The sequence below is a fragment of the Aulonocara sp. 'chitande type north' Nkhata Bay genome, linkage group LG7 (genome assembly GCF_057382095.1).
Source record: "Aulonocara sp. 'chitande type north' Nkhata Bay isolate Kocher_YH1m ecotype deep benthic linkage group LG7, A_spYH_male_GT1.1, whole genome shotgun sequence".
NCBI lineage: Eukaryota > Metazoa > Chordata > Actinopteri > Cichliformes > Cichlidae > Aulonocara > Aulonocara sp. 'chitande type north' Nkhata Bay.
The window spans coordinates 45,240,857-45,253,978 of record NC_141350.1 but is presented as its reverse complement, the minus strand read 5'-3'; the positions used below and the strand labels follow the sequence as shown (position 1 = coordinate 45,253,978).

The following is a 13,122-nucleotide window of genomic DNA, read 5'->3' as shown; positions in this document are numbered from 1 at the left end:
TTAATGTGCCCGAGATAAGCGGTAGAATGAAATTCAAGATGTGCGTGTAAGAGGTCTCCTTAAATAGGTCTAAAAAAGATATTAAATGAAGTACTCACTTAATAACAATGAACCGTTTAGTTGTATGGCACTTATAAAAATCAGAATCACAAAAATCAAAGTAAACCTATGAAAATAGACCATGCAGGATCCAAATGGAATGTTAAAACTAGAATGAGCTACAATGTGATTGTAACAAATAGGTTAAAGTTAACATGAAAATCAAAATTTTTAAATAATAAGATGAAGTTAAGCTAATAATGTCAAAATGTTTAATCAAACTAGCTTCTCAGTCTTGAGAACATTGCCTTAAATTTATTGCTATAAAAGTCTTAAGTTCTCCTGCTTATAAATGCTTTTAAAAGGTGCACTCTGTGGTGTCTGTTCACAGTACTTTTTCAATGTTGCCTTTATGGCTGGCAGTTGTTGCAGGATTGCTTGAACTATTGTTACTGCATTAGATTTTCTACCAGGCTGAATTTTAGCTGAATTTTATTTTATTTTTTTCACTCTGTGTAGTCAGCTTTGCCCATTAACTGTTGCTTTGAACAAGTATCTTTCTTTAGTATTCAGTAACACTAACAAGTATTGACATGTACTTTGACATGTATGAATCTGAATTAGGGAGTTGTTATCTAGATGTAATGTGTTCTCCCACTGGGAACCCATAACGTAACACTTGTCAGAGTTACTCCAGATTTGGATAAGCTCTGTAGTTGTCATGGTCCTGCGACCATGACTCAGTGACTTTATGTTTATGTTCTTTATTGTTATTACTTTCATTATTATTCATGGCTGTTTTGGGATGGTTTGTGTTTGGGATTTTAGACACTGGGTTCTGGGTTTGTGCTCCCTCTGTTGGTCCCTGGTGTTAGTGTTCCCCTGTCTCATCAGGTTAATCAGGTCCAGCTGTTTCCCCCACCTGTGTGTGATTTCCCAGTGTCTCTTTGTGTACTTATAGTGTGTGATTTCCTCTGCTCCTGGTCGCGTCGTCTGTGTTCATCCTCTGTGTTACCCTGCGTACTCTGCATTTCTCCGTGAATCCCCTGCGTGCTCTCCCTGCTGTTCTCCCTTCATGTTCAGGTTTGCCACTCCCTTTGTGTAGTTTCTCCCAGTTTAGTTCATCCTTAGTTCTGTTTGCCATCTCCACTTTATGTTCAGTATTGTCAATAAATCACCTTCACATCTGAGTAAGTGCTGCATCTGAGTCCTCCTTTCCACTCTTCACACGGCCGCTGCCCCGGACCGTGACAGTACGACGCGACCACAACATGGACCCAGCAGCGCTTAACCCGTCCAAGGAGCTACGGGAGAATCTAATCGATGCCACACAGGAGCTTATTGACCTGTGGCTGGAAAACCCGGGCCTATAGAGAGGCGGCTACAGCGTCTGGTGACCGGTCTCCCATGGCTTCTAGGCTCGCTATGTCCGTGGGAGCGGGAGTTTCTCCTTTTGGACCTTGGACTACACCCCCCGTCTGCATTCACTTTCGAGCAGCCCGATGCGGTGAGTCAGCGGGATGCATTGCTTTCCCCAGTTTCCGGGACTTTGTTTTCTGGGGCTATTCAGAGCGGGATGGGAGACTGTATGGATCGCTTACCTACCTTCGTGGTAACGGATCCTTCCCAAGTGGGCGTGTACAAACCCGCTGCAAAACTGGCAGACTGTGTCTCTGCCACTCCTTCTGAGCCAGGACTTCATTGCCATTCTCCGGCTCAGTTCTGTGTCCAGCCACAAGCTTCCCAGTCTGTAGCTCAACCATTAGCCTCCCTTAAGCCACAATTTTCACACTGTTTTTCCACCGCTGTTTCTGAGCAGGGAGACAAACTGTTTCACTACGGATCTGTTCCTCAAAAGCTGGCTACATTAGAGACTATTGCTCACTCCGGGGCTTCCCCAGAGGCTGGGTTTCTGCCCTCAGCTTACTCTGGACCCCTGGAGGCCAAGATGCCAGCTGTGAACTGCACCGGGCTGTCACTGCCTGAGCAGGGTCAGTGCTCTGCGCAGCTGCAGCCCTCCTTATGTGTGCCGGAGGCCCACGTGCCTACTGGTTTTGTTTCATATGTGCCAGAGGCCCACGTGCCTACTGGTTTTGTTTCATATGTGCCAGAGGCCCACGTGCCTACTGGTTTTGTTTCATGTGTGCCAGAGGCCCACGTGCCTACTGGTTTTGTTTCATGTGTGCCGGGGGCCCCGGTGCCCACTGGTTCTGCGGCTGTTTTCGCTGGGGGGCCCGAGGAGCCCGTCCAGCCTCCTGCTTCGCCTGCTGGGGGGCCCGAGGAGCCCGTCCAGCCTCATGCCACACTGACTGCCACGTCGGCTGGGGGGCCCGAGGATCCCGTCCGGCCACCTGTGGCTGCTTCTCCACCTGTGGCTGCAGCGCCGCCTCCTGCAGTATCATCACCTGCAGCGCTACCACCTGCTACTGCCACGCCTCAGTCTGAAGCTTCAGCCTCGCCTGGTTCTGGTCCAGCTTCATCCTCACCTGGCCCAGCTTCAGCTTCAGCTTCAGCCTCGTCTGGTCCAGCTTCGGCTACAGCTTCATCCTCGCCTGGCCCAGCTTCAGCTACAGCGTCAGCTTCGCCTGGCCCAGCTTCGGCTACAGCTTCTTCATCGCCTGGTCCGGCTTCATCCTCGCCTGGCCCGGTTTCATCCACGCCTGGTCCGGCTTCATCCACGCCTGGCCCGGTTCCATCCTCGCCTGATTCTGGTCCAGCTTCATCCTCACCTTTCCCAGCTTCAGCTACAGCGTCAGCTTCGCCTAGCCCAGCTTCAGCTACAGCTTCGTCCTCGCCCGGCCCGGCTTCAGCTACAGCTTCTTCATCGCCTGGCCCGGTTTCATCCACGCCTGGCCCGGTTTCATCCACGCCTGGCCCGGTTTCATCCACGCCTGGCCCGGTTTCATCCACGCCTGGCCCGGTTTCATCTCCAGCTTCATCCACGCCTGGTCCGGCTTCGGCTTCTGCTTCAGCATCGCCTGGTCCAGCCTCCGTGTCTGCATCCTCGTCTGGTCCAGCCTCCGTGTCTGCATCCTCGTCTGGTCCAGCCTCCGTGTCTGCATCATCGTCTGGTCCAGCCTCCGTGTCTGCATCATCGTCTGGTCCAGCCTCCGTGTCTGCATCATCATCTCCGCCTGCTGCGGTCCCGGCTTCCGTGCCCTCAGCCTCGCCTGGCCCAGCCTCGTTTGGGTCTGGAGCTAAACGGCCGTTTTCTGGACCGCTGGCTAGGCTACTGGCCAGGCGCCGTCACCTGAGCGGCCGCCGTTGCCTTCCGCACGGCCGGTCCCCGGACCCTCTTCGCCTGAGCGGCCGCCGTTGCCTTCCGCACGGCCGGCCCCCGGACCCTCTTCGCCTGAGCGGCCGCCGTTGCCTTCCGCACGGCCGGCCTCCTGAACCTTTTGTGCGCCTCCACGGCCTTCTTCGTGGCCGGCCTCCTGAACTGTCCCATCCTGGCCTCCTGTGTTATCGGGCCCCTGGCCGGCCACCTGAACTGTGTTTTGGACTCTGCTCCCCTGTGAGGTTTTTTTTTTGTGAACATTTGTTTGGGACTCTGGGGCCTCCGTCTTTGGTCTTGGCCCGGTCCCTCCGTCCTGGGCCCCCTGCCGCCCGCCCGGATCTGGTGGTGTGTTTCTGTGGCTGTCGGGGGCCAGCCCTTGAGGGGGGGGTACTGTCATGGTCCTGCGACCATGACTCAGTGACTTTATGTTTATGTTCTTTATTGTTATTACTTTCATTATTATTCATGGCTGTTTTGGGATGGTTTGTGTTTGGGATTTTAGACACTGGGTTCTGGGTTTGTGCTCCCTCTGTTGGTCCCTGGTGTTAGTGTTCCCCTGTCTCGTCAGGTTAATCAGGTCCAGCTGTTTCCCCCACCTGTGTGTGATTTCCCAGTGTCTCTTTGTGTACTTATAGTGTGTGATTTCCTCTGCTCCTGGTCGCGTCGTCTGTGTTCATCCTCTGTGTTACCCTGCGTACTCTGCATTTCTCCGTGAATCCCCTGCGTGCTCTCCCTGCTGTTCTCCCTTCATGTTCAGGTTTGCCACTCCCTTTGTGTAGTTTCTCCCAGTTTAGTTCATCCTTAGTTCTGTTTGCCATCTCCACTTTATGTTCAGTATTGTCAATAAATCACCTTCACATCTGAGTAAGTGCTGCATCTGAGTCCTCCTTTCCACTCTTCACACGGCCGCTGCCCCGGACTGTGACAGTAGTCCTGTTGTTAAGAACTCATAGGAATGAGATGTTATTAATAAACCCAGTGGCACAAAGGACTCTTTAATGAGCTGCAATGAGAAATCAATAAATTGTAGGTATTGATTGTTTTACCTAATGTCATTTGCAGTGAAGACCATGCAGCTCATGAGAACACAATGATGTATTTATAGATATTTTATAGCACGCTTTTAGATTGTCTATACAAGAGAGCATGTGGATAAAAAAGCATGGACACATATGGTACTAATAATTTTAAAATCAGTTCTGCTGTAGTTAGAATAATATGTTTTGTTCAGAAGGGGCTGTTTGCATTGGACTTCTTTACATAGCAGGTTGCCAACAACATACAGTAAGCAATTAATTCTATTAATGGGGTAAACATTATCATAGAGGACGCCAGACACTATGTGGGGAATGCCATGTCTCGATGAGGTATTATCAAGATCGCATTAATAGTTTAATGTAATATGTTGTAGACATTTTATCTGAAACTACTAGAAACACAAGATATGTAAGGTGCTAAAATTAAAGTTTTCATTGGTCAGCGTTTGGGAATGCACAGAGGTTCTCTGGGAGGTCAACAGTCTCTAGGCCTGTGTGAACGGGGCTTTAACTTTCTGCTTCCTTGCTGTGATGCATTTGCTCCATATCCTCTTTCTCTTCCTGTTAGCTGATGGTCACAGTCTAGATAATACAAAGCCTCCCATGTCGCTCCTGATGCCTGCTTCATCCATTGGTATTAGAACTTTTTGCAACAATTACTGGAATTGATTTCGAAGATGGTCTATTTCAGGAGAGAATTATATGTTTCTTTGCTTACTAGAACACTTTTTACCAGATAATGCAGCGCTGCGATGTGTCTGCATCAAATATATATATATATATATATATATATATATATATATATATATATATATATATATATATGAGAGAGAGAGATAGGTGAGACGATTTTTGAAACTAACTGCAAATTAAGCACACAATATTTAATATCTGTATTTTACCATTTTGATAAGACATATTTCAGTACTCCAAAACACTTTTATTAGACAGCCAACATGCTTACAACTAGTAAATCCAGGTTAGTGGATCATAATTAAACATAACTCTGTGGCAAACGCAGAGTTCAGCAGGCCATCAAGGAAGAAGTGACGTGCATTTCTGCAGTGCAAAGATGCACAAATGATTTTCTCCTTAATCTACAGTCACACAAAGCACCAGGAAAATCTTTGGTGATGTTCTCAGATGATTCTGACGCTTATCACCCAGTTCCTCGTGATGTCCTCCACACCATCAACCCTCTGTCCTCCTCACAGTTTCTTCCTCAGCTTGCCTTTCTTATGGCCACCCCTTCCAAAACCTGACTTTTTAACTTCTCCGAGCCACTTTTTGTTCTTGGAGCGGAGCTTCCTCATCCCTCCGCCCTGCAGGAACTGGTGCTTCTGCTTTTTCTTGCGCTGCTTCATGATCTGATCCTTTGTTTTCAGCTCCGAGCGTGCTTTGTGGTCACCGGAGCTCTGTACGTTTGGACCTCGTCGGCCACGGCCACGACCTGGGAGAAGCACGACACAACAAAGAGGTTGGAGGTTATAGCTCGCAAGGCTGGAAGAGGGACTTGAAGTATTTACCTTTAGAGTTGAGTTAAAACATGGTGGCTGATGGTCTATATTTAACAGGCAGACATGTTTGTGCTATTCATTTTGATGCCTTCCTACCTCTTGCTGGCTTCCTGCCTCCTCCGCCTGTTTCTCCATCTGATCCAGATCCTGTATCATCAATCTTGTATTTTTTCTTCCACTCCTCATAACTGACATGTTGTCAAGTGATACAACATCTTCACAGTACAGCTTAATATTGTCATAGGAGTAGAGAAGAGAGTCATTGAGAGCAGCACACAGAGAAGCTTTTTGTTGGAAGGATACAAGTTCTTCCTGTTCTTCTTGTTACTGATAACCTGACCGCTGTCTGTTTTGATCTTCTTCTTCTGGTCTTCTTTTCCCGTTTCTCTCACAAAACGCTTCCTCTTACGGTCCCTAAAAAAAGAAGGGGGAAAAAAGACTTTAAATTATAGTTTGAAATGACCATTTGGTGGATACTGAGTCAAACATAGGGAAATTTGTACCATTTCATCATTTTCTTCTGCTGGTTAAGGCGATCGCCTTCATCTCCCATGAGATCAAGGACAGCTGAAGAGGCCTGCTGTTCAAAAGCACTGCCCTCTCCACCGAGACTCAACCTGTCGACGCATAACACAGGACAAAACAGCATAAAACACAAAGCCATTCACATTTTTTAAAGAAACAGATGCAACAGTTTAATGCCTCACCCTCTCTCAGAGTCAAAGTCTTTAGGTCTGTAAGGGATATAATACTCTTCATCTTTGCCTGACTGCCTCTTTTTCTTGGTCTTTGGTCGCTCTTCGCCATCTTCCTGCTGACCTCTTCTTTTACCACCTACCACCTCTGAAAACACCCCCTGGTGGAAATAGAAAGAATTACATGGCACAAAGTGACAAAGCATGATACAGAGATCCTACTATCTTCCTCTTCTAGTTTGTATACAACATCATCTACATCAAAACTGCACTTTATTTTGCTTCTTCTTCATCAGACAGCACAAACAACTTTCTCATTTTGACTCAAATATTGGTTTTGAATGAAAATTCTGCAACAATCCTGGGTGTTTATTCAACTTGTGAGCAGGTTTTCTAATCCACCGTACGATTATTATTGACACTAGTACATGTTCGTGCTGCTGGCAAACTAATACACTCAAGAACATATAGCAAAGGAAAGAAGTGAAAAGTAGGTCTTGCCTACATAAATAAACATAAGACAGTTGTGAAACTTTGACATAGTAACATCTGCAGTAATATTTACACCTGTGATGAGATCTCACAAGCATTAGCCTTATTTTGAAACCAAGATTGTTTACACAGAGTTTGTAATTGCAGAGAAATGCTCCATTTATTTTGGTCATTTCATTTTTGAGCAGGAAGTTCACCTTTCTTGTTATAGCCTTTAGATGAATAGAGTTTTCCAATTAAATACATATTCTTTAAATAATGTTCCCTCTTATAAAAAGTAGGATAATTTAAAAAAAAAAAATTAAAAAATGTATTATACCTCTATTACTTAGAAAAAAACCCTGTTTTTTTCTGTTGTCTGTTATATAACGTTAGTGATGCTCGTTTCAATTCATTTCTTAATCAGCTAAACAGGTCAGTTAAGAAACAGTCAAATATTAAGTTAAATTTGAAAACGGTTTAAAAAAAAATATCCCCATTCCAAAATGTCACATGACAATCTCATTGGCTCACGGAGTTATGATGTCACTACACGATCCTTTGAAGTTTTTCCTTAAACAGGGGTGACACACAGCAGTTTTTTAGTTCGTGTCCTCGCAGCATTTGTGTTTGCAGCCTTCACGCGTTCACCACAGAAACTTTTGGAAACCGTTTCAGAGTTGTCGTGTACAACCTTCAACATGTATCCAACAAGACACCAACCAAGGCAAAAAGATTACGCCGCTTCTCCTTCCTGTCGTGGCCGGCCAATTTCCCCAAATGACCTCTTAGCCGTCCAAAGGGCATTACATGACAGTAAGAAGGAAAACTACCATCTCCAGAATAAAATTCAACAGATTGAAGAAGAGAAACTTCAACTGGAGGAGAAGTGTAGACAGATGGAAGCGCAAAATAAGAACCTGGAAGAAAGACAAAAACGCCAGCCCGACATAAATATTATTAATGAGGGTTGGGGAATCAAGTTTGGACAAGCCCGAGAGCAGATTGTCTTCCTAATTAAGGAAAACAAGCAAAAGAGCGTGGAACTAAAGGAGATGTCCAACCAGCTTAAAGACAGCAAAGCTACTGTTGAGAAGACAGAATGGGATCTCCAATATATGGACCAAATGAATCGGCTGCTCCAAACAAACTTCGATGAAGCTGTGAAAAAAAATGAAGAAATCCTCCAACAGAAGGAAGAACAGGAGAAAAAGCAAAGAGACATGGAGCACAAACTCAAAGTCACGGAGGAAAAATACAGAATGCTGAAAGAGAAGGTGGATGATACTCTGCGCCAAAATAAAGACCTTCTTCACGAGAAAAAGCAACTAGAAGGGGAAAAAGAAAAACTGGACAAACAATGCTCGCACATGCAGAAAAGGATGGAGCAAATGGCGAGAAACAACTCCGAGCTCACTAAGGGGATATTGTTGGAATACAACAACTTGAAGCGCAAACACTCTGAAATGCAGGCGCAAAAGCAAGAACAAGACAACATACATGACGACCTGCAGCGTACGCTCCAAGATATCCACAAAAGAAATGAGGAGCTACAAGACATGTACAAAGAAGTACAACAAAGAAACGCAGACATGCACAAGGACAAGATAATGCAGGAGGAAACATCCAAAGAGCTCAGGGAAAAGCTTGAAGAAAAACAAGCAACGTTGGAAGAGGTGGAGAAAACGTGCAAGAAGCTTGAGAAACAAAACAAAGAAACCATCGATGAGTTGAGAACCCTCATCCTGGAAAAAAAAGCTCTTGTAGAAAACTGCATGAAAAAGAAGAACAAACGCTTCCGCTGGCCCTGGAGGAGGAACTCTACTGCTTCCTCAGCAGGTGTAGCCTCGTCTTGCTCCACCTCTGTTCACCTCCCCAACCAGTCCCGGCAGTTGACTGTCCCCTCCTGAGCCTGGTTCTGCCGGAGGTTTCTGCCCGTTTAAAGGCAGTTTTTCCTCCCCACTGTCGCCTAGTGCGTGCTCAGAGGGGATTGTTGGGGTTTTCTCTCCTCTACCTTGTTTCATTATTTACTTAACTTTTTGTGCTTACTTCATTTTACCTTGTTTCATTATTTACTTAACTTTTTGTGCTTACTTCATTTTACCTTGTTTCATTATTTACTTCTTAACATTTTGTTCTTACTTCATTTTACCTTGTTTCATTATTTACTTGTTAACGTTTTGTTCTTACTTCATTTTACCTTGTTTCATTATTTACTTGTTTAACTTTTTCTTTTTCAACTTATTCATAAAACAATAAACCAATTGAATTTATCCTTTGAGTATTTTTCATCTTTTCATCTATAACTTTTTCAAACATTCATATCTGTCGTTTATCTTCTTCTTGAAACCTCATAAATGGTGAAGGAAAAATCCTGGAACATGGTTTGAAACACTGAAATTGTTTCAGCTGAAACCGGCAAAGTCATACGTACGTGTGTGTGTGTGTGTGTGTGTGTGTGTGTGTGTGTGTGTGTGTGTGTGTGTGTGTGTGTGTGTGTGTGTGTGTGTGTGTGTGTGTTACTCTGTACATGAAACAACTTTGTAGAAAACCATTTTCCTGTCGAAACATTAGCAAACACAAACAAAGTGTTATTAACAAACGAATTACTAATATCCCTCTCTATGATAGTGATTTATTTTCTTACGGGATTAAAACTGTAAATTTTACCAAACTAAAGAAAGTAATACAAAGTAATAAAACTTTTTATCATTTAGTTAAGATCCAACATCCATTCTTTTCATAGTTGGTTGCTACCACCAGAGGGCGACATGGAGTACTTTTACCCATGTAGAGAAACATAAACGCTCATATATTACACTTCTTCTTTTACCACCTACCACTTCTGAAAACACCCCCTGGTGGAAATAGAAAGAATTACATGGTACAAAGTGACAAAGCATGATACAGAGATCCTACTATCTTCCTCTTCTAGTTTGTATACAACATCATCTACATCAAAACTGCACTTTATTTTGCTTCTTCTTCATCAGACAGCACAAACAACTTTCTCATTTTGACTCAAATATTGGTTTTGAATGAAAATGATGAAACAATCCTGGGTGTTTATTCAACTTGTGAGCAGGTTTTCTAATCCACCGTACTATTATTATTGACACTAGTACATGTTCGTGCTGCTGGCAAACTAATACACTCAAGAACATATAGCAAAGCAAAAAAGTGAAAAGTAGGTCTTGCCTACATAAATAAACATAAGACAGTTGTGAAACTTTGACATAGTAACATCTGCAGTAATATTTACACCTGTGATGACATCTCACCAGCATTAGCCTTATTTTGAAACCAAGATTGTTTACACAGAGTTTGTAATTGCAGAGAAATGCTCCATTTATTTTGGTCATTTCATTTTTGAGCAGGAAGCTCACCTTTCTTGTTATAGCCTTTAGACGAATAGAGAGTTTTCCAATTAAATACATATTCTTTAAATAATGTTCCCTCTTATAAAAAGTAGGATAATTTAAAAAAAAAATTTAAAAAATGTATTATACCTCTATTACTTAGAAAAAAAACTGTTTTTTTTCTGTTGTCTGTTATATAACGTTAGTGATGCTCGTTTCAATTCATTTCTTAATCAGCTAAACAGGTCAGTTAAGAAACAGTCAAATATTAAGTTAAATTTGAAAACGGTTTAAAAAAAAATATCCCCATTCCAAAATGTCACATGACAATCTCATTGGCTCACGGAGTTATGATGTCACTACACTTTGATCCTTTGAAGTTTTTCCTTAAACAGGGGTGACACACAGCAGTTTTTTAGTTCGTGTCTTCGCAGCATTTGTGTTTGCAGCCTTCACACGTTCACCACAGAAACTTTTGGAAACCTTTTCGTTGTTGTCGTGTACAACCTTCAACATGTATCCAACAAGACACCAACCAAGGCAAAAAGATTACGCCGCTTCTCCTTCCTGTCGTGGCCGGCCAATTTCCCCAAATGACCTCTTAGCCGTCCAAAGGGCATTACATGACAGTAAGAAGGAAAACTACCATCTCCAGAATAAAATTCAACAGATTGAAGAAGAGAAACTTCAACTGGAGGAGAAGTGTAGACAGATGGAAGCGCAAAATAAGAACCTGGAAGAAAGACAAAAACGCCAGCCCGACATAAATATTATTAATGAGGGTTGGGGAATCAAGTTTGGACAAGCCCGAGAGCAGATTGTCTTCCTAATTAAGGAAAACAAGCAAAAGAGCGTGGAACTAAAGGAGATGTCCAACCAGCTTAAAGACAGCAAAGCTACTGTTGAGAAGACAGAATGGGATCTCCAATATATGGACCAAATGAATCGGCTGCTCCAAACAAACTTCGATGAAGCTGTGAAAAAAAATGAAGAAATCCTCCAACAGAAGGAAGAACAGGAGAAAAAGCAAAGAGACATGGAGCACAAACTCAAAGTCACGGAGGAAAAATACAGAATGCTGAAAGAGAAGGTGGATGATACTCTGCGCCAAAATAAAGACCTTCTTCACGAGAAAAAGCAACTAGAAGGGGAAAAAGAAAAACTGGACAAACAATGCTCGCACATGCAGAAAAGGATGGAGCAAATGGCGAGAAACAACTCCGAGCTCACTAAGGGGATATTGTTGGAATACAACAACTTGAAGCGCAAACACACTGAAATGCAGGCGCAAAAGCAAGAACAAGACAACATACATGACGACCTGCAGCGTACGCTCCAAGATATCCACAAAAGAAATGAGGAGCTACAAGACATGTACAAAGAAGTACAACAAAGAAACGCAGACATGCACAAGGACAAGATAATGCAGGAGGAAACATCCAAAGAGCTCAGGGAAAAGCTTGAAGAAAAACAAGCAACGTTGGAAGAGGTGGAGAAAACGTGCAAGAAGCTTGAGAAACAAAACAAAGAAACCATCGATGAGTTGAGAACCCTCATCCTGGAAAAAAAAGCTCTTGTAGAAAACTGCATGAAAAAGAAGAACAAACGCTTCCGCTGGCCCTGGAGGAGGAACTCTACTGCTTCCTCAGCAGGTGTAGCCTCGTCTTGCTCCACCTCTGTTCACCTCCCCAACCAGTCCCGGCAGTTGACTGTCCCCTCCTGAGCCTGGTTCTGCCGGAGGTTTCTGCCCGTTTAAAGGCAGTTTTTCCTCCCCACTGTCGCCTAGTGCGTGCTCAGAGGGGATTGTTGGGGTTTTCTCTCCTCTACCTTGTTTCATTATTTACTTAACTTTTTGTGCTTACTTCATTTTACCTTGTTTCATTATTTACTTAACTTTTTGTGCTTACTTCATTTTACCTTGTTTCATTATTTACTTAACTTTTTGTTCTTACTTCATTTTACCTTGTTTCATTATTTACTTGTTAACGTTTTGTTCTTACTTCATTTTACCTTGTTTCATTATTTACTTAACTTTTTGTGCTTACTTCATTTTACCTTGTTTCATTATTTACTTAACTTTTTGTTCTTACTTCATTTTACCTTGTTTCATTATTTACTTGTTGACGTTTTGTTCTTACTTCATTTTACCTTGTTTCATTATTTACTTCTTAACATTTTGTTCTTACTTCATTTTACCTTGTTTCATTATTTACTTGTTAACGTTTTGTTCTTACTTCATTTTACCTTGTTTCATTATTTACTTGTTTAACTTTTTCTTTTTCAACTTATTCATAAAACAATAAACCAATTGAATTTATCCTTTGAGTATTTTTCATCTTTTCATCTATAACTTTTTCAAACATTCATATCTGTCGTTTATCTTCTTCTTGAAACCTCATAAATGGTGAAGGAAAAATCCTGGAACATGGTTTGAAACACTGAAATTGTTTCAGCTGAAACCGGCAAAGTCATACGTACGTGTGTGTGTGTGTGTGTGTGTGTGTGTGTGTGTGTGTGTGTGTGTGTGTGTGTGTGTGTTACTCTGTACATGAAACAACTTTGTAGAAAACCATTTTCCTGTCGAAACATTAGCAAACACAAACAAAGTGTTATTAACAAACGAATTACTAATATCCCTCTCTATGATAGTGATTTATTTTCTTACGGGATTAAAACTGTAAATTTTACCAAACTAAAGAAAGTAATACAAAGTAATAAAACTTTTTA

The 13,122-nt window shown here is 42.8% G+C and overlaps 2 protein-coding genes across 2 annotated transcripts; both read left to right on the top strand.

The window, feature by feature from the left end:
• The first annotated feature begins 1,615 nt into the window (after nucleotides 1-1,615).
• LOC147325947 (uncharacterized) lies at nucleotides 1,616-3,939 on the top strand. Its single transcript, XM_086302549.1, has 3 exons — nucleotides 1,616-2,074; nucleotides 2,114-3,080; nucleotides 3,147-3,939. Exons 1-3 carry the CDS (start codon nucleotides 1,616-1,618, stop codon nucleotides 3,863-3,865), a joined length of 2,145 nt encoding a protein of 714 aa, XP_086158675.1. The 3' UTR covers nucleotides 3,866-3,939.
• A 6,970-nt stretch (nucleotides 3,940-10,909) lies between these two features.
• LOC147325946 (uncharacterized) lies at nucleotides 10,910-12,479 on the top strand. Its single transcript, XM_086302548.1, has one exon. It carries the CDS (start codon nucleotides 10,910-10,912, stop codon nucleotides 12,116-12,118), a length of 1,209 nt encoding a protein of 402 aa, XP_086158674.1. The 3' UTR covers nucleotides 12,119-12,479.
• The last annotated feature ends 643 nt before the right edge of the window (nucleotides 12,480-13,122 follow it).